Here is a 22,258-nt window from a genome sequence, read left to right as displayed (position 1 = left end):
ACCTGAAGACAAATCTTAAAAAGGAACCTGGCCACAAGCAAATGATGTTCAAGTGTGTGGTTTAATAAAACCATGCAATTTCACATTGGTTTTGTCTTCTGTCAGGAGACTGAGGTAATAAAATATAATCTTTGATTTTGTCTAACATTCCGATAACTAAATTACAACTAATTTAGTAAATGAGCATTCTCCTGTTGTTTAAAAATGGAAGTGAACCTAAAACTGCTCTAAAAAATAAAGTCTATTTTAAATAAAAAGTAAACCGGGCTAGGTAAAGCTATAAGTAGTAGCCACCAACATTTTGAAGTTAGTCCCCATTTAACACAGACCAATGCAGAAAAAGTTCCACATTGCGCTCTCTTAATTACCCAGACATTAAGAGGACAACGTCTAGAAGCCTCCTACCTTGGGCTGTGGGGCTGGCGGGGAAGGAGGTGGCCGAGGAGAGCCACTGCTCGGCCATGATGAAGCGCTCTCGCTCACGTAGAGACTGCCAGGTGGTGCTGAGGGGGCAGCTGAAGGCCAGGGGTAACGGGCTCCCATGCCGTAAGCACCCGGAGGAGCCCAGGAGTCCTCCTGGGATCGTACAGTTGGTCCTGGTTGTGGAACACTACGATTACCATCCCCATAAGGATAATGGGGCACGCTCATTCCAGGGTTCTAGATTGAGAGGAAGGAAATACACTGGTCATTGCTAAAAAACACTTAAAGAAGTAATGAAAATATTCTAGTGTAAACAGATTCAGAGATGCTTCCTCTCGGCTTAACAGGGTATATTTTAGCTGCTATGGGACTAAACTGTAGTATTTCCAATGAGTTGCAAATATTTTCTCCAAACCTAAAAAAGCTTGGTTCTAAAGATATCAGGGGCAGATTTGGTGACCATCAAACTCAGAAAAATAGGGCCTAAACTTCAGTGGCTGAAGCACAGCATAAGTCTGTCCCACAGATACTATAAATAAATGGACGCATATGCTATCAGGAAGCACAAATAAAGACATACTAGAACTCTCCTTGAAGTGAACAGAGAAATAAACATGGGATCATTCATAGAATATTAAAAAATATAAACCTAACCTCTTGGGTTTCCCTGGTGGCACAGTGGTTAAGAATCTGCCTGCCAATGCAGGGGACACGGGTTCAAGCCCTGGTCTGGGAAGATCCCACGTGCCGTGGAGCAACTAAGTCCGTGTGCCACAACTACTGAGCCTGCGTGTCACAACTACTGAAGCCCGCATGCCTAGAGCCCGTGCTCCGCAACAAGAGAAGCCACTGCAACGAGAAGCCTGCACACCACAGAAGAGTAGCCTCCGCTCGCTGCAACGAGAGAAAGCCCGTGCACAGCAACGAAGACCTAACGCAGCCAAAAATAAATAAATAAATAAATTTATTTTTTTAAAAAAAACCCCTAACCTCTTGAAAATGAACAGAGAAATAAACTTGGTACCATTCATTAACATGAAAAAATAAAAACACAACAGGCGAAGGCTCACCTGTGAAGCAGGATATCCTGGAACCTGCCCCCTAAGAGGGGCTGCTTCAGTCTGGCAGTCCTGCTGGGGATACATCCAACGAGAAACTGGGGTTGGGCTGTTGCCAGGTGAACGGTAAGTGCTTGGAACCTCTGTGGAGTAACTGGTCTGAGCATACCCAGATGTGTAATAAGCCCCTGGGTATGAGGCAGTATTTGTCCCAGGGCCAGTGGGGTATGGTGGGCCATATGCTCCATTTGTATAAGAATTCAAACTCTGTAAAAAAGCAAAGTTGGGAGAAAAAAAAGATGAATGAGTAGATGAGCTGAAATGCCCTCACTTCCAAAACTTTGGGAAGAAAGGAGATCAGTAACTAATGAAAATATGAACTACCTAAGCAACCCTTGAGGTATTCTTTCATATATTATAATCATATACATATATTAAACTCAGATTATCACCTTAGAGTCTGTGTCATAACAGTGGGTATATTGTGATGAAGGATGAAGTGATGGCCTTTAGTGCTTCTCAGCCATTTCCATAAGTGCACCTAACAATTGCACCTAACGGCAGGGAACTTGTCCCCACAAACTGAAGAGGGTATTCCGGGAAACCTGGGAGAATGGCGAGAGAAAGAAGAAAGTAACCATAATACAACAGAAAGAAAAAAAGACCACAGAGACAGACCTAGCCCTGCCATTGGCTTTGTATTTACCCTCTCTGAACTTTAGTTTCTCCAGCAGGAAAATGGAAATCATAAACATATCTTGCAGGGTTATTGTAAAAATTAATGAGATGACATATATAAAATGCTTAGTATAGTGTCTGGCACGTAGTATGCTCAATGATTTGCAATTTTTATAATACAAATTGTAGTTAGTATTAATGCGGCAAGGTCAGGAAACGAACCCAGATCTGACTCCAAGCCCATGTGCTTTGTATTGATACTATCCCACTCTGCTTCCCCAAATGGTAACAGCAGACAGAGACAAATTCCTCATATATTGCTTACTGCAGTTTTACATCACCTATCCAGACTATTACTGACACCCAGAATCCTCAGTTTAGTAATCCAAACAAGATTAAAGCTAAACTCTAAATGATTACCTTAATGTTTTCTATTAATTTCTACTTTACCTTGTTAAAATGGTAAAAAGAGAAGCAGGTTTTCCTGGACTCATCCTTCTAAAACTAGACAATCTTTCCCATTTTAGGGAGAAGAATAAGAAAAGACTCTTGTGGTATTAACCAGACTTATCATGGTGATCATTTCACAGTGTATACAAATACCGAATCATTACACTGTACATCTGAAAGTAACGTTATGTGTCAATTATACCTCAATTAAAAAAAAAAAAGAATCCTGATATCTTCTACAGTTGTTAATTACTGAAGAAAATGAAATTTAAATTTGATTCCAAATCCACCACAACAAAAAGAGGGATAGATTGAAGTGGGAAGGAGGCCATAATTCTGTGGAAAATAAATTCTAAGCCACAGTTTTATGGCAAGAGGATAAAAGACAGGCTGCTATCACCACATGGCCAAAGAATTCCGTGCAGGGACAGGAGTGGGGGGAATCCAGCCAGGCATTCCCTGAGCAGCCACTGTGAGGCTAATCAAGTCTTCTGCCTACAGGCTGCTGTGCCTAACCAAACAATCCCTTATGCAACATATACAGCTGAAGACTTGATTAAAAAAAAATCATGTGACTTTTTGCTCTGTTATTCAAATTCTAGAAATCCTTCCTAAGGAAATTATTCAACTAGAGAAAAAATTATAGGCATGAATTTGTTCATCACAGCATGATTCGCCATCACGCAGAACTGTAAACAACCTAACCGTCCCGTACTGATGGAATGATTAAGTAGACTATAGGCTATTCATTGAGGAAATTTTATTCTGTCTTAAAAACTCACTGTTAGGGACTTCCCTGGTGGCGCAGTGGTTAAGAATCCGCCTGCCAATGCAGGCGACATGGGTTCGAGCCCTGGTCTGGGAAGATCCCACGTGCCACGGAGCAACTAAGCCCATGCGCCACAACTACAGGGCCTGCGCTCTAGAGTCCGCGAGACACAACTACTGAGCCCTCGTGCCACAACTACTGAAGCCTGCGCGCCTAGAGCCTGTGCTCCGCAACAAGAGAAGCCCACGCATCTTAACGAAGAGTAGCCCACACTCGCCACAACTAGAGAAAGCCCGCGCACAGCAACGAAGACCCAACGCAGCCAAAAAAATAATAACAAAATAAATTAATTAATTTTAAAAAACTCACTGTTAGAACTGACCAGACATCTAATGATATTAAAGAATTATTTGGGTTTTTTTTCCTTTAAGTTTTAATAATGGCATTGCGGCAATGTCTTTAAAGCTTCCTTATATCTTAAAGATACATGCTTAAGTATTTACAAGAGACATAACATGATGTCTGGAATTTGCTTCAAAATACTCTAAGGATATATAAATGAAACATGATGGCCATGTATTGATACTTGTTGAAGCTGAGTAATGGGTACATGGGAGATTATTGCACTATTCTCGTTACTTTGGATTATGTTTGAAAATTTCCTTACTATTAAAAAAAAGTTCCTGTTATTTCACCCTATAACATGTAAAGTACATACGATAAATGAAAAGTCATATTAAAAGGCATATGTAAAATGAGTTGTCATATTAAAAGGCATATGTAAAGCTGTGTAAATATGATAGGGAAAAGGCTGAAAACAAATTTACCAAAATATGGATATATTAGGATGACAGAATTAGTGTTTTTTCTCCCTTTTATTTCCCAAATGTTTAGTAATAAAGTTGTATTTTATAGTAAAAAAAATTATGCTATTAAAAATGTCATGACGGGTTCGATCCCTGGTCGGGGAACTAAGATCCAGCATGCAGTGCGGTGCAGCCAAAAAAAAAAAAAAAAAAGTCATGAAATCCCAAGTATGTCTAGAAACTGGTGGGCTGCTTGGACCATAGCTACTTCCATCTATGTCCAAGTAGACTATTTTCATGAAGGGAAATTTGTATCTAAGGATAGCAAGCTGTGATTTGAAACTTGTCAGCTGATATGGCAACAGAAAATCTGAAACTGAGCAACTGCAAGAAGAATTAAACAAAATCTTTGATAGTCATTGAATTTCTGTAGAAGTCTCATTCTGGATTCCAAAAGAAATCAAGAGACTGGAGCTCTTAAAACTCAAAAAATATCCCAAGTGCTGCTCTTGTTCTAGAGGTAAATGTAAATATGACTTAGCATTCAAAAGTCAGAATCATGTCACACCATATGATGTCTCATTGCAAGCTAAAGATTATCCAGGAGGTAATACTTCTTCCAAAAGTTGGTTTTACAATTGATGGACTGCTTATAGATATAGAATCCAAAGAGGAGAAAACTGATCAGGTCTCTCACTCAGGAAGTGATACACTTGTTCAACAGATTCCCTTTCCATTTGGTATATGAATATCAAACAGCAAACAGACTCAATCCAAGTGGGAAAAAAAACTTTTTTTCCATTAGCAACACCACAATTCCTCCTGCTGTGCTTATCTTGAAAAACATGGAAGGCTTCACCACAAAAGTACTCCAAGACTTCATAATTATCAGCAGTCGACATCAACTTGAGTTTCTACTAATACTCATTTCTGGAATTGTCAAATCTATTATCATCCACTGGTTACTTCCTCATGCAGTATCTCTCCTTATAGAACTATTCCAATTTTTGTCTCACAGGAGCTCCAAACCACAGTACTTAATAAGCTGTACTTTACAACCCAGGTCCCCTTTAAATTAAATGAAAAGGTGTTATAGGTTCTGATGAAAGTCCTTTTGTATCATGATTTCTCAATTCAGAACATTATAAGAGGACTTCAGTTTTCTTTCTTTGAGCATTTCTATTCCCAGGTACTCAGTGTTCTGTGGTGTAATCTCCCAGAACCCAAGGGAGTTATCTTCTTTATCAGAAAATCAATGTGAAAACATCCGTCTTTCATCCTTTAGATACGTGGAAAAGAAGCTTTAGAAAAACAATTTGCATTCATGACCAATGAGAGGATTTTAAACAAAAACACCCCACCACAATCATTACTAGAGAACCTGTGTATTTATCATGCTTTTCCCAAGTACCCACTGGGTCAATGGATCAGAGCTACAACATGCATGTGCATGTCTACAAATGATCAGCGTCGGAAGAACATACGTTAGCCTTGCAGTTGCTACAGACGTTGACTAAGGATGAGCTTATGATCATAGTTCAGAAATGTTCAAAGTTTTTAAGTCTTCTGAAGAGTAGCCTAGCAGCATAGCAAAGAAAACACAGGAGTTCTTGGCCCAGTTTCAAAGCCCTGATACAGAGGCCAAAGAGGAAGAAAATACTTCTGGGGCTTCAGAAGACAGTCACTGACGCAAATGAAGGCGTTAAAAGCAAATAAGAAGCAATCTTAATTTGAAGGACTCAGAAAATACCTCGTGAATTTCATCAACAGTCTGGTGAGACCAAACCTTCTGTCCTGAGCTGGTTTACTTCATGCGGCCCAAACCCGCGCCACAAACCGTCTGACGTGCTCCTCAACAATCCTTACTATGAGCTGAAAATGAGGAAAGCTGTATTTCAAAGACTGTCCCCTGTTCCTGCGTAGCACATAGACTGCACCTGAACACAACAGTCTAATCAGCTTTGGGGACTGCTCAGGGGCCCTCCCAACATTCATCGATTCTGAAGAAACGGATATACATTCCACATTACCGGGGGAAAGTGCATGAAATTACGCACTCCCGGTTTATAAGAGAAGAGTGATCATGTCGCAAAGCTCACATGAGGCGGCAGATAGAAGGCAAAGGAGTGAAACCATTCAATTTTTAAAAAAGGAAACCAGTCATATCTACATACCACTACAGGAGTCTGTTTTGGTCAGAAGATAAATGTATAATCCCCATGTGACGCTTCACCAGAAAATACACGTGTGCTAATCCCATACAAGCAAATGTCTAGATACCTTTGGGTTTAGAATCCAACAATTTTTGTATCTAAAAGCTCTCTCACATTATTGCTGTTGCTTTCAAAAAGTCATCACTAAATTAAAAGTGAATCTTTCTTGAATATATGTAATATATACATGTAATAAATGCCTTTATCTAAAGGGGGGGATGTCATCTCCAAAAATAATCTTTTTTTTTTTTTAATATGTTGACTCCCTTTTTTATTTGGCTGCATTGAGTCTTCGTTGCTGCGTGTGGGCTTTTTTCTAGTTGAGGCTGGCAGGGGCTACACTTCATTGCAGTACGCGGGCTTCTCATTGCAGTGGCTTCTGTTGTTGTGGAGCATGGGCTCTAGGAGCGTGGGCTTCAGTAGTTGTGGCGCGTGGGCTCAGTACTTGTGGCTCACGGGCTCTAGAGCACAGGCTCAGTAGTTGTGGTGCACGGGCTTAGTTGCTCTGTGGCATGTGGCATCTTCCCAGACCAGGGATCGAACCCGTGTCCCTGCATTGGCAGGCAGATTCTTAACCACTGCGCCACCAGGGAAGTCCCCCAAAATAATCTTTATCAATAGGAACAATTGATGAAATCAGACAAATTAACATTGCTGAAAAAAATTGTGACTCATGGCTTTGAGTTCTGTCTTCCTCTTACATTAATTGTAAAAGTAACGCATGCTACTCTCCAAATTGATCTATATGCAATCCCAATGAAAATCCCAGCTGCCTTTTGTGCTGAAATTGAAAAATTCATTTCCTCATTGGCAACCATTGTGAAAAGTAATTTGGCTATATTAAATAAAGATGTACATATCCAAACCCACCAATTCCATACACTAGGGAAATGCTTGTCTCATATGTTGTACAATAGAAAAGAGAAAAACAATGTTGAGTTAAAGAAAAGCAAGCTGCAGGAGAATGCTAGTACGAAACCACTCATATCAAGTTCAAAATCATGTTAAATAATACTATAAAAATGCATATACAAGTAGCAAAAGCATAAAAACACATATGAGACAATTAATATAACTTTAAGAAATGGAAAGAAGTGTTATATGGGGCTTCAACTGTATTTATTTTACTTCTTTTTAAAAATCTGAAACTTAAAAACTGACAAAGCTAGGAGCTAGATAAAAAACAATGTACATATTTTCTGCACTCTTTCAGAATGCTTGAAATATTTTAAGTTTAATATTTGTCATAAGAAGTCAAAATTTTTATCAACAAAAGCAAAGGCAACAAAAGCAAAATTAAAAAGTGGGATTACATCAAACTAAAAAGCTTCTACATAGCAAAGGAAACTATCAACAAAATGAAAGCCAGGGCTTCCCTGGTGGCACAATGGTTAAGAATCCGCTTGCCAATGCAGGGGCACGGGTTCGAGCCCTGGTCTGGGAAGATCCCACATGCCGCAGAGCAACTAAGCCCGTGCGCCACAACTACCGAGCCTGTGCTCTAGAGCCGGTGAGCCACAACTACTGAGCCCGCGCGCCTAGAGAAGCCACCACAATGAGAAGCCTGCCCACCGCAACGAAGAGTAGCCCACACAGTGCAACGAAGAGTAGCCCTCGCTCACCGCAAGTAGAGAAAGTCCGCACGCAGCAATGAAGACCCAAAGCAGCCAAAAAATAATTAATTAAATTAATTAATTAATTAAAAAAAAAAGGCAACCTACTGAATGGAAGAAAATATTTGCAAATCATATATCTGATAAGTTAAGGAGTTAATATATAAAGAACTCATACAACTCAATAGCAAAAAATCAAACAATCTGATTTAAAAAATGGGCAGAGGATCTGAATAGACATTTTTCCAAAGACATACAAGATGGCCAACAGGTACATGAAAAGGTGCTCAACATCACTAATCATCAGGAAGTGCAAATCAAAACCACAACGAGATACAACCTCACACCGGTTAGAATGGCTATTCTCAAAAAGACAAGAAATAAGTATTGGATGAGAATGTTGAGAAAAGGAAACCCTTGTGTACTGTTGATGGGAATGGAAACTGGTACAGCTACTGTGGAAAACAGTATGGAGGTGCCTCAAAAAATTAAAAACAGAATTACCATATGATCCAGCAATTCCACTTCTGGGAATATATTCACGGGAAACAAAAACACTAACTCGAAAAGATATCTGCACCCCATGTTCACTGCGGCACTATTTACAACAGCCAAGACATGGAAACACCCTAAGTGTCCATCTCTGGATGAATGGATGAAGATAATGTGATATATACATACATATATATATATATATATACACACACACAATGGAGTATTATTCAACCATAAAAGAGAAGGAAATCTTGCCATTGGGACAACATGGATGGACCTTGAGGGCATTATGCTAAATGAAGTGTCAGACACAGACAAATACCATAAGATCTCATTTATATGTGGAATCTAAAAAACAAAAAAAGCCAACTCATAGATACAGAAAACAAACTGGTGGCTGCCAGAGGTGGAGCAGTGGCTTGGGGTGCAGGAACGGGTAAAGGGGGTCAAAAGGTACAAATTTCCAGCTATAAAATAAGTAAATCATAGCATGTAATGTACAGCCTGGTAACTATAGTTAACATATTGTACAGTATATTTGAAAATTACTAAGAGAGTATATCTTAAAAGTTTTCATCACAAGAAACAAAACTTTGTAACTGTATGGTGACAGATGTTAACTAGACTTCTGTGGCGATCATTCTGGAAAGTATACAAATACTGAACCTTTACACTGTACACCTGAAACTAATATAATGTTATATGTCAATTATAGCTCCATAAAAGGTCAAATTTTTAGAAATAAGTACATTTTGCGTTTGTTGTTTCCAGGTCCTGAGAAATAATCTATCATGCATCAAGCTACCTTTGCTATAGGTAGTATCTGCCTAGATATTTCCTTATCTCTGAGCTAAAAACATTAAAATGATTAAGATAGAATGCATTATATAACAAAAGCCCACACATCTTCACTATGAAATCTCCACAGGTTCTGAAAATAAATCGACTCATTAAGAAAAAATTCAGAAAGTCTGTCAATTTTAGACCCTACCTGGCCTTGCATTTCCGGTCTTACAGGATATGTACTTGGGTAAGGAGCCCGAGGTCGGGCAGGAGAATTCCAATAGTTGGAATTGTAGCTAGGATACGGTGGCTGCTCCTAAGGACAAAAAGGAAAATGAATTCACTTTTACTAACATCCTTACATCATTCTGAAAAGTTGATAGAGGCAAGTGTAAGTATCAAAAAAAAAAAATAGGCAATAGACAAAAAGCAATGGAACCCCACTCTAAAATCACTCATTATTAAAATTGATGCAGATACATGGTCAATCACTTGCCCTAGAACAAAGCAATTATTAAGTATTCTTGTGCATTATGCCAGTTATAACAAATGATATATCTACTATGTCAAGTTAATTAGCAAAATCAGAGACATTCAATTCCTTTATCCTGCTCCAATCACTAACCCATCACTACTAATTTAATTAGTGCAGCACAATTACAGTTATTTGCCATTGTTAAGAAGAGTAGTATAATACTTACCTATCTCAACAACTTTGAAACTTGAAGTAATATTTTACTACTAAACTTTACTTCAAATGCATACACCTTCAATACTCAACTTCTTTGCCTGGCCACACCCTAGTTTTTTCATATTCCTCTACTTTCTGCTATGGCTAAGGTTTCTGCTGGCAGCCCACAACTAACTCGGGATCAGGAATTATGTAGAATAATTACCACTCCGAGGAGAAAATCTAGGTATGGCATTAATCTCTACAGCTTTCACTTCACCTCAAAAAGTTAGTGCAATCATTTTCAATAAGCCAATACACTCTGATAAGAAACTAGAACAACTCAAAACTTTTCAGGCTGTTTTAATATATACATTTGTCATCCCATGAGTTGAGTTATTTTGCTTTGAGCTTTATAGTTTAATTTTAAGCTTAAAGAGGATCTTCAAATCTTCAAATATGGTTTCACAAAGGAATTCACTGGCAGTTGTAGTCTCTGAGAATTTAATTATCACCATCTGAGCTTAACTGCACTACTTACCAGTTTCATAATACTTTGTTTTCAAAGCATGCAATTATTCCACATGACATTATACAAGCTGGGCAAGTAACATCTCCCTTACATAATACAGCAACTAGAGCAATATAGAAACTAGCAACTTCAGATCCTAACAACCAAATTTCTCAATCAGGCAAATTCCCCTGACCAATCTCCACCCGCACCGCCCCCCCACCCCGCCTTCTTCCTCCGGTTAAGTGGTATTTGAATAATTAATTGATTTCTCTCTACCAAGAATTTGAATCTTAATTAAAGAGGTGAAAAGACCAGAGTTGAAGCTGACTCACTCCAGCAGCGGTGAACTAACACCTAAATCCCCAGAACTTCCTTAGTTTCTGTCCTTTTCTACTGATCCTCCGAAGTACCCCACACATTTTTACTACCTCTCCACCCACCCTGTCCTCACTCCTTCCTTACTCAGCTTCTCAACACCTTAAATCCCTTACCACTCTTTCCCTCGGATGTTCTCACCTGCAAAAGCCTAACCCAGTTTAAACCCGATTATCCACTGATTCCACATCTGTACTTCACCTAAATATCGGTGGAGAGAAACACAAGCTCTCTGGTTTCACACAAGCAGACACTCAGCACTGCCTAGCAACTACACTACCCTTCCTCAGTATGTTCATCCCACTCATAGAACAACTATTTCACCTTCTTGTCCCATCAAATCTCCAGTATCCTCTTATCCTACCCCTCAGTTTTCAACTGATAACTTTACCAGTTAATATGATAACTTTATCTCATATTATACTTAATATGAATTGAATTGGAGGAACAAGTATAAATTCACATATTTTTTTAAATGTAATTTAACCTTGTATGCAAAACAAACAAATATGGGTAAGTGACAGCATGCCAGTTTTAAACAAAGGATTTAGGAATTAATGCAAATTCTAGGAACCCATTTGCACTCCTGCCCTCCACCATGGACTAGCAAATCCCATATAGGAGCTGTCATTTCAGCCTGAGTCCCAGAACAAAACACATGAACAAACTTGAACCCAATCCAGACCTGGAGATGAGCCTCTGCAGTGACATCACAGAACAAAAGCAAGAAATAAATATTCATTGTTGTAAGCCGCAACTCTTGGAGTTGTTTTTTACTACAGGAAAAATCAACTGATGAGATGACTAAACATCAAATTGGTAACGTAACCATACAGAAAAAAGAATTATTTCTAATGACTTTTAAATCATCTTACTTTGACTGTACACACTTAGTGGAATATATTCTGAAGACCAGATGAACTGCAAAGAAACCTAAACTGCATCCATTAGGGAACTGTTAGTCATAATATTGATATTATTATTTATATTAACAGCTTTATTGAGATATAATTCACTACCATAAAATTCGCTCATTTAAAATTGTCGAAGTCAATGATTTTTAGTATATCCATAGATATACTATAGAGATATGTGTGATCATCACCACAACCAATTTTAGAACATTTCAAAACCTGAAAAAGAAAACCCTTTGGCTATACCCTCCTATCTGTCATTCCCACAGTCCTACACCACCACTAATCTACTTTCTATCTCTATAGATTTGCCTACTCTGGGTATTTCATATAAATGGAATCATATAATACGTGATATCTGGTGGCTGGCTTCTTTCACTTAGCATGTTTTTGAGGTTCAACTATGTTGTAGCATGTATCAGCGCTTCATTCCTTTTTGCAGCCAAAAAATATTCCATTGTATACAAATATCACATTTTGCTTATCCATTCTGGGCATTTGGATTGTTGCCACTTTTTGGCTATTATGAATAATGATGCTATAAACATTCACGAATAACATTTTATGTGGACATATGTTTTCAGTTCTCTTGGCTATATACCTAGAAGCGGAATTGCTGGGTCATACAGTAACTCTAACCATTTAAAAAACTGGCATTTGTTTTCCAAAGAAGCTGCACCATTTTATATTCCCATCAGCTAAGTATAAGGGTTCTAATTTCTCTATCTCCTCACCAATACCTGTTTTTTTCTGTGGTTTTGCTTGTTTTTATAGTCATCCTAGTGTGTGTGAAGTCATATCTCACTGTGATTTTTATTTGCAGTTCCCTGAGGACCAATGATGTTGAGCATTTCTTCATGTGCTCATTGGCCATTTGTACACCTTCTTTAGAGAACTGTCTATTCAGATGTTTTGCCCACTTTTAAATTGGGTTATTTATATTTTTGTTGTTCAGTCTTAAGGGCTCTTTATATATTCTAGATACAAGTCCTTTTTCTGATATCTGATTTGCAAGCATTTCCTTTCTTTTCACTTTCTTGATCATGTCCCTTGAATTATAAAAGTTCTTAATTTTGACAAAGTCCAATCTGTCTATTTTTTATTCTGTTGGTTGTGCTTTTGGCATCTTATCTAGGAAACCATTGCCAAATCCAAAGAAATGAAGATTTATCCCTATGTTTTCTTCTAAGAGTTTTATAGTTTTAGTTCTTACATTTAGGTCTATGACCTATTTTGAGTTAATTTTTTTAATATTATTTATTTTTTGGCTGCATCGGGTCTTAGCTGCGGCACGTGGGATCTTTCCCTGTGGTACGTGGGCTCCTCGTTGTGGCGCATGGGCTCCAGAGCACGTGGGCTCTCTAGTTGTGGCACTCGGGCTCTCTAGTTGTGGCACGCAGGCTCAGCTGCCCCACGGCATGTGGGATCTTAGTTCCCTGACCAGGGATCGAACCGGCGTCCACTGCATTGCAAGATGGATTCTTAACCACTGGACCACCAGGGAAGTCCCTTGAGTTAATTTTTATATATGGTGTAAGGGTCCAACTTTATTCTTTGTATGTGGCTATCCAGTTGTCATGGTACCATATGTTGTGCCATAGACTTTTTCCCTCCATTGAATGGTCTTAGCATCCTTGTCAAAAATCAACTGACGGGCTTCCCTCGTGGTGCAGTGGTTAAGAATCTGCCTGCCAATGCAGGGGACATGGGTTCGAGCCCTGGTCCGGGAACATCCCACAGGCCACGGAGCAACTAAGCCCGTGTGCCACACCTACTGAGCCTGCGCTCTAGAGCCCATGAGCCACAACGACTGAAGCCCATACGCCTAGAGCCCGTGCTCTGCAACAAGAGAAGCCACAGCAGTAAGAAGCCTGCGCACCGCAACGTAGAGTAGCCCCCCACGCACCACAACTAGAGAAAGCCCGCGCGCAGCAACGAAGACCCAACGCAGCCAAAAATAAATATAAGTAAAATAAATAAATTTTTTAAAAAATCAACTGACCATAGACACTCTCAATTCTATTCCATGTAGACATATAGGTTATGTATGCCTTTTAATTTCTTTTTCTTGCCCGGTTGCCCTTGCTAGAACCTTCAGTACAATACTGAATAGAAGTGGCAAGAGCAGATGTCCTTGTCTTGTTCCTGATTTTAAGGGAAAGCATCCAGTCTTTCATCATTCAATATGAGGTTGGCTGTGGGTGTTTCACAGATGTCTTTTATCAGGTTGAGGAAATTTCCTTGAATTCCTAGAGTGTTTTTATCATGAAAACGTTTTGGATTTTGCCAAATGCTTTTTCAACATCTATGGAGGTAATCATAGGGGTTTTGTTTTTTATTTGAATGATATGGTGTATTACATTAATTGACTTTCAGATATTAAACCAACCATGTGTTCCTGGAATAAATCCTATTAGGTCATGGTACATAATTCTTTTTATACATTGCTGTATTCAGTTCACTAGGGTTTTTTTTGTGGATTTTTGCACATCCATATTCATAAGAGATATTGGTCTGTATTTTCTTTTCTTGTGATGTCTTTGCCTAGTTTTCCTCTCAGGGTAATACTGGCTTCACAGAATGAGTTCAGAAGTATTCTCTCCTCTTCTGTTTTTTAGAAGAGTTTGTGAAGAGTAGGTGTCAGTTCTTTAAATATTTGGTAGATCCATTCAGATTTCCTATTTCTTCTTGAGTTAGTTTTGATAGTTTGTATCTTTCTAGGAATTGTCCACTTCATCTAAGGTACCTAATTTATTGGCATACAATTAGTCATAATATTCCATTATAATCCTTTTTATTTCTGTAAGATCAGTAGTAATGTCCCCTCTTTCATTTCTGATTCTAGTAATCTGAGTCTTCTCTATTTTTTTTCTGGTTCAATCTAGCTAAAGGTTCATCAATTTTGTTGATCTTTTCAAAGAACCAGCCTTTAGTTGCATTGATTTCATCTATGGTTCTTCTATTCTCTATTAATTCATTTCCACTCTTATTTTTATTATTTTCTTCCTCCTGCTTGCTTCAGGTTTGGTTGGTTCATTTTTTCCAGTGTCTTGAGATGGAAGATTCGTTCTTGATTTGAGATCATTCTTCTTTCTTAATACTGGCACTTATGACTATAAATTTCCCTCTAAGCACTACTACCTTAGCTGCATCTCATAAGTTTTGGTATGTTATGTCTTCATTTTCATTCATCTCAAAGTATTTTTTTATTTCCCTTTTGATTTATTCCTCGACTTGCTGGTTCTTTTAGGACTGTTTTATTTAATTTTGACATATTTATGAGTTTTCCAAAGTTTTTCCTGCTATTAATTTCTAATTTCATTACATTACAGTTGGAGAACATACTCTGTATATTTCTATCCTTTTATATTTATTAATATTTGTTTTATGGCTAGTATATGGTTTATCCTGGAGAATGTTCCATGTGCACTTGAGAAGAATGTATATTCTGTTGATGAATGGAGTGTTCTATAGATGTCTGGTAGGTCTAGTTGGTTTACGGTGTTGTTCACATCTTCTATTTCCTTGTTGATCTTATGTCCAGTTGTTCCATCCATTAATGAAAGTGGGGTACTGAAGTCTCTATTATTATTGAGTTGTCTATTTCTCCTTTTATTTCAGTAAGCTTTTCCTTTGTGTATTTTGTTCTTAGGTACATATATATTTATAATTGTTGTATCTTCCTGATGGATTGACCTTTTTATCATGTCCCTCTTTATCCCTAGTAATATTTTTTGTTTTAAATTTTATTTTGTCTGATATTAGCATAGCCACTCCAGCTTTCCTCTAGCTACAGTTTGCATGATATTTCTTTTTCCATCTTTTTACTTTCAAGCCATTTGTGTCTTTAAATCTGAAGTATGTCTCCTATAGACAGCTGAGAAGGAAAAACCTCCTATTCCTATGTTTCTCCTTTATTCTCACACTGTTACCACACTCAGAACACTTCTGATACCAGATGTCGGGGGGTTTTCCCCCACACCAAGCAATTTTGCAACACCAGCTGGGTGTTCCACAATTCAACTTAATTCTGACACTTTCTATCTGGAGATAGCATCAGATTCCACGGGTTAGGGGCTCAGTCCCATGAGACCACCCCCCCTTACTTCAGATGCCAATTGCAAGTAGTAGGTCCCCAGGTTACCCATAACTTACGTCTGACTCGGCTACAGATTGGAGGTTCTCATGATCTCCTCCTTCTTTGATTTATTTGCTAGTACAGCTCAAAGACCTCAGGGATATACTTACTTAAGTTTACCAATTTATTAAACGATATGATAAAGGATACAGATGAACAGGCAGATGAATAGATACATAGGGCAAGGTCTGGGAGGGCCCTGAGCACAAGAGCTTCTGTCCCTTTGGAGTTAGGTGTGTCACCCTCCCAATATGTGAATGTGTTCACCAACCTGGAAGCTCTCTGAACCCCATACTATTGGGATTTTTATGGAGGCTTCCTCATGTAGGCATGATCAACCCCTCTCCAGTCTCTGAAGAATGGGGAATGAGGCTGAAAATTCCAAGCTTCTAATCATGAGTTGGTCTTTCTGGTGACCAGCCCTATCCAGGAGCCATCCATGAAAACACCTAGAATTGCCTCATTAGTATAAAAGACACTCCTGTCACCCAGGAAACTCCAATGGATACAGGAGCCCTGTGTCAGGAACCAGGTTCACACACCAAATACTAGAACAAAAGATGCTCCTAGCGCTCTTATGACTTAGGAATTTACAAGGGTTTCAGGAGCTCTACATCAGGAACCTGGGGCAGAGACCAATATATATATATATATTTTCCCATTATCTCACACAGCATATAGTTGCATCTTCTTTTTTTCAATCCAGTCTGACAATCTCTGTCTTTGATTGGATTGTTTAATCTATTCACACTTGATGTTATTATTGATATAGTTGGATTTACACCAGCCATTTTATTTTTTTGTTTTCTATATCTCATATTTGGTTTTGTTCCTCTATTCTTCCTTTACTGCTTCTGCATTAAGTGAATATTTTCTAATGCAGCTTTTTAATTTCTTTAATGAGTATACATAAATATATGCATTATATTTATGTATATATATGTCTATCTTTCCTTGACCACACCTAGCTGTTAAAGCTCCACAAATTTCCAGCTAATTTCTTTACTGTTTACTTGGGACATAAATTGCTCTACAAACTGATCCAATCAAATCTGGGTTCCTTGGAAGGGACACCTCCCAAAGTCAGTGTTTGAGATGTGTTCCAACCCCAGGGGGCCCCTCCCAGCAATCTCTTTCCCTAGTTCTCTCCAGCAAACTGGCTGGCCCGCAGCCTGGTCTGTATCTGCAGTGAACCTACTGATCTCCTCCCAAATGCCTTTCACGACACCCTCCACAGTTTTTGAGAACATCCTTTGGCTTCAGCTTCTCCACATTCTGATGCAAATAAAGTCAGTTCCTTTGGGAAAAGATTAGGAGCTACCGGTTTTACAGCCTGCGTCTGCCTCCAGATAAAATGTCTGAGCTACACTCTGCAGTTGGGTTGGGGACAATGGTGTGCTTCTCTGAGAGACACCCCTGCTTTAAAAGCTGAGCACCTGGGGGGAAAGGGCAGTAGCCTCAGGCCTTCCCAGCTTGCCTTACAAGCCAGGGTAAGGGTGATCAGAGCCCCAGTGTTCTCAGCAGTGCCCTACCCAAGGTAAAGCCTCCATTCCACAGGTAGGGACAGGGCATGGGTAGGAACCACCACTATTGGCCACACTTGCCCGGAACGTGGCCTCTGCAACAGTAAGCTGGGGGCAAGATGAGCAATGTCGATGTGCTGCCCACCCAGGAGGACTGGGACCTGGGGAGCGAAGAAACTTTGTTTTATTTGCCTCTCCAGTCTAATGGAGTTTCTGTCTCACTGAGCTGGGGGTTGAGGGGTGGGAGAGGTGGAGGATGGCACAGAATCTCACTATTCTTACCGAGTTTGAGTAAATTTTCTAAAATAAACGTTTCTTCATTTGCTAAATTCCTTAAGACCATTTCCAGAGACTTTAATTTGGTTGTTTTTTAAAAATATTTTTCACCAGTTTCACTGATGACTGGGCCCACAGAGCTCCTCACGCTGTCATGCCAGAGCTGCAACCTGGCATTATTTTGAACTTATTTTATATATTATTGTAGGATTGTACAAGTATTTGTAATTACCTTAATATTGTTAGGAACCAAAATTTTCCATACAAAAGTAATAAATACAATCTAAGAAGTAAAAATAATCTATGACATTCAATTTGAATTAACACAAATATGAACTTATTTATTTTTCTATTTTAAAATATTGATACTTATTCACAACATTGTAAATCAACTTCACTCCAATAAAATTTTTTTTTAAATACTTATTTTATATAACTCTGTCCATCGGAAAGGTCTAGAAGCAATGACAACACAACAGCAATCAGTATACCTAGCACCCAAATGTCACTTCTGTACCAGTTATTAAGCTACTGGCCCTCAGCTCCAAACACCGCGTTCTGTAACTGGCTCTGAGATGCAGCATCAGGAGTCTGCAAACATTTCTCTTTGTCACTTGCTAACTATTTGGCTCTGCCAATAGGGGGCACTAGGTTAGAGGAGGGGAGAATGGACTTGCTCCTTCCTGGTTGCACGCTGGCTTCCCACTCCTGCCGGTGCCAGCCCAGCAAAGCCCTTCAACCTGGGGGCAGCGTCAGTCAGCAGAGGCTGCAGACTCCTGGTTTCCCGAGAACTCCCTCACAGGTACCAGCACCAGCTCGGCAGTGCCTCCTCGGTGCCAGCTATACCAGGCCATTCTTCCAAGTTTCCAGGTTCTAATACCCCTAACCTCTTCTCTTTATTCCCCAGCCCCAGGAATTGAGGCTGTTTCCTGCAGTAACTATCTTCTGTGTTACATTTTTTCTTTTTACCTTTTCAGATCTCCAACACCCATTTAACTAATTTCCTAAATCAAATTCTCTCTTTTAAAAGAACTAGTGTAGGTTCTGTTTTCCTGCCTGGATCTTGACATATATAGCTTCTAAATAAAATTCTCCAATTAAAAAAAAAAAACACACACAACAAGGTTTCTTAAAAGAATGGCTGATTATAACATCTGGGACAGACTACAATAAGCCTGGCATATCTTGTACCAGAAATCAAAGAAGCTGTCAAAAATCAATGGGTCATGTCAAAAGGACTTAGAAGCCAAGAAGAGGGGGCTCCCATTGGCATCACATGGGATCATTTAAGCAATAAAAGAATGACAGCAAGTGACTGAGACACATTCAAAATACTGAATATATATATGTGTACACATACATACATATGTTATGCAAATGAGTTCATAAAATACTTTAAAAAACAGTAAGAAACACAGTTCCCTTTCTGTAATTTTAATGGGGTTTAGAGATGAATAAAAATTAAATCTTCCATCTTATCCTAGGAGTCCTTTTTTTAAAAGATGGATAAATATTTATACCTTGATTGTGGTACCGGTTACATAACCATATGTGTTTGTCAAAACTCACAGAACTATATCTTAAAAATGGTAAAATTTACAATATATAAATATATCATGATTTTTATATGAAAAAAAGAATGTCCTCAATGAAGCAGTAAAAATTATTAATTTTATTAAGTCTTAATTAAAAAGACTGCCTTTGCTTTTTTTTTTTCCCCTTTTGGACAAAATGGAACAAATCTAAAAATATCCCCAGCAACAATGAAAGTCTGCAGCTCAAGGCCCTCCTAACATGACACTAATTCTATGAAATAGCGTTTGGTTTCACAGGAAGCTGGCTGAAGTTGACAGCTGTTCTATAAACCAAACTGCCAATTTTATCATGTGCCGAAGTCTCTCCAAACTTTTTATGTGCTGTCTGAAACTAGACAAAGGTGATGATAAAAGATGATGTAAACGAAACAAATATGATAAAAGGTTTTCACAAGTGGGAATAATGTGAATTAAAGTTTTTGTGACAAAGGAAATTTGATTAAAATTATGCAAGAACATAATAAATTTATTTACTTTTTTCTCCTTTGAGAAGAAATACCTATATCTCAGGTGAAGGCTGGAGTCAACGCCTTTCATGTTTATCATAGAACTATCTAGTCCCATAAGAAGTGGATGTATGGTTTACAAAGTGACTTGCCACCATGCCTCCAAAAAATAACCCCAGCCCAAACAAATCTAACAGTAGAGGAATCTCAGTAGTGCTGGTACTACCAAAGATCCATTTACAAGTTTGTTTATATGTTTCGTAAGAATTAAGACAAAAAAAAAATTATTAGAAAAATACATTACAAATTATTTTTATAGCGATATATTCCAAAACCACTACAAAGCACTTTATGCTCCTGTACTGGCCATCATCACAAATTTCTCAGCTTTAACCTCATTTGGGTCTCTTCCGTGCTTCCCTAACGTGCCTCCTTTCCCCCAGCACCTGCTTCAGCATCTACCATATCAAGTTCCCAGCGTATCCCAACCCACTTCCTTTACTCTCAGATGACCTAGCCTCCTTCTTCATCGACAAGGACATCAAGAGCCAGGAACTCCTCCAATGCCCCTCTCCTGCAACTCAAAGCTTCCTTTCTCCCCCTCTAGCTCTGGAAGAGGTTTCTCAGCTCTTCCTCACTTCTTAATCCGCTTCTCCCCAAGCCATATTCCATCCTTTTGTTAGTGTCTTTTTTCTCAATCTACTAGCTTACTCACATCAATTAAGTCTATCAGGTCTATTGTGTCATTCAAAGCTTGTGTTTCCTTATTTATTTTCTGTATGGATGATCTGTCTATTGGTGTTAAGTGGGGTGTTAAAGTCCCCCACTATTATTGTGTTACTGTCGATTTCTGCTTACAAACATCCTCAAGCCACCTCATCCTAAAAATTCTTCCCTCAATCCTGGTTCCCAGTCAAGTGACCACCTTCTCATTTACTAACAGTTTACACCACTTCTCTTGCCATCCAAACCCCCCATTCATTACTTAAATACTGTTTTAAACTCCCACCACTAAAATCAATGATACCTCTTTAATTGCCAATCCAACTGCTTCTCTTCAGTTCTCATATCACTCACCTGCAAAATAACTGTGGCCTCGCTTGGTCTGTATCACACGACGTTCTGATTTTCCTTCTATCCAGGTATTCTCGCTCATTGTCTTCTGGGTCCTCTCTCTCCGTCACCCATCCTAGATCTCAAAGCTCTCCCCTGGCAGCATAACCTGGTTTGGTAATTCACTTATGCTTCCATTTGATGACTCTCAAATCACTGTCTCCAACCCCTGTCTCCCTCCTGAGCCCCACATCTATTGTTTTGTTCCCAGACAACAACTCCTCAACACCACAGACTCTAAAATTGTACATCAAAAAACCACAAAACAAAAACAGAAAATCACAGACGTCTCTCTCTAATCAATCACATACTTTGCATTAAGAGCTTGGCTCTCAGTAACCACTGTCACTAACTGGTTTTCAGCAGAAATGAAATAAAGGCAGTACATAAACCCTTGGCAAGTGTTTGTATTTTGTATTTTTTTTAAAGCTCCTCTATTAACCAATCACTAGTTCTTTTGGTACAAAACTAAACCAGGGCTTCGCTGGTGGCGCAGTGGTTAAGAATCCGCCTGTCAATGCAGGAGACACGGGTTCGAGCCCTGGTCTGGGAAGATCCCACTTGCCACGGAGCAGCTAAGCCCGTGCGCCACAACTACTGAGCCTGCACTCTAGAGCCCGTGAGCCACAACTACTGAGCTCATGTGCCACAACTACTGAAGCCCACGTGCCTAGAGCCCGTGCTCCACAACAAGAGAGGCCACCGCAATGAGAAGCCTGCGCACCGCAACGAAGAGTAGCCCCCGCTCGCTGCAACTAGAGAAAGCCCGTGCGCAGCAACGAAGACCCAACGCAGCCAAAAATAAAATAAATAAAATAAAATAAATAAATTTATATATAAAAAAACTAAACTATATATATCTTCCCATAAAAACCTGTTCCTCTTCTTTGTTATTCCTATGAAATCTTTATTCCTATGAAATACTAAAAACTCAGAATTACCTTTTGCTTCTCCTGCAACCCTCACTTGCAATTGATACACACCTTTGAAAATCTTTCGAGGGACTTCCCTGGTGGCACAGTGGGTAAGACTCCGCACTCGCAATTCAGGGGGCCAGGGTTCAATCTCTGGTCAGGGAACTAGATCCCACATGCATGCTGCAACTAAGAAGTCGCATGCCACGACTAAGGAGCCCATGTGCTGCAACTAAGGAGCTGGCGAGCCACAACTAAGGAGCCCGCCTGCCGCAACCAAGACCCGGTGCAGCCAAATAAATAAATTAAAAAAAAAAAAAAAGAAAAGAAAATGTCTTTCGAATCTATGTAACTTGTTTTTTTAAAATATTTTTTTCATTTATTTTAATTTTTATTTTATTATTTATTTATTTTTGGCTGTGTTGGGTCTTCGTTGCTGCACGTGGGCTTTCTCTAGTTGCAGCGAGCGGGGGCTACTTTTCGTTGCGGTGC

General features: G+C 39.1%; 1 protein-coding gene across 5 annotated transcripts in view; it reads right to left on the bottom strand.

Moving 5' to 3' along the window:
* The window catches only part of BAG4 (BAG cochaperone 4), a gene marked incomplete at its 5' end in the record, with an annotated part of 33,452 nt that overhangs the window by 7,132 nt on the left and 4,062 nt on the right, over positions 1 to 22,258 (bottom strand). For 4 of the 5 annotated variants that reach the window (XR_014238983.1, XR_014238984.1, XR_014238985.1 and 1 more), the window contains 3 exons: positions 406 to 660; positions 1,494 to 1,748; positions 9,497 to 9,604. Coding sequence is in view for 2 of the 5 variants with exons in the window: in XM_082374659.1 (XP_082230785.1) it covers positions 406 to 660; positions 1,494 to 1,748; positions 9,497 to 9,604 (618 nt within the window). The remainder of the gene's footprint in view (positions 1 to 405; positions 661 to 1,493; positions 1,749 to 9,496; positions 9,605 to 22,258) is intronic. The other variant, XM_082374660.1, reaches the window with a different exon arrangement.

Source organism: Balaenoptera borealis (assembly GCF_965194805.1).
Source record: "Balaenoptera borealis genome assembly, chromosome: 21".
NCBI classification, from domain to species: domain Eukaryota; kingdom Metazoa; phylum Chordata; class Mammalia; order Artiodactyla; family Balaenopteridae; genus Balaenoptera; species Balaenoptera borealis.
Note: the sequence above shows the minus strand (reverse complement) of the source record. Positions and strands in the feature narration are given on the sequence as shown.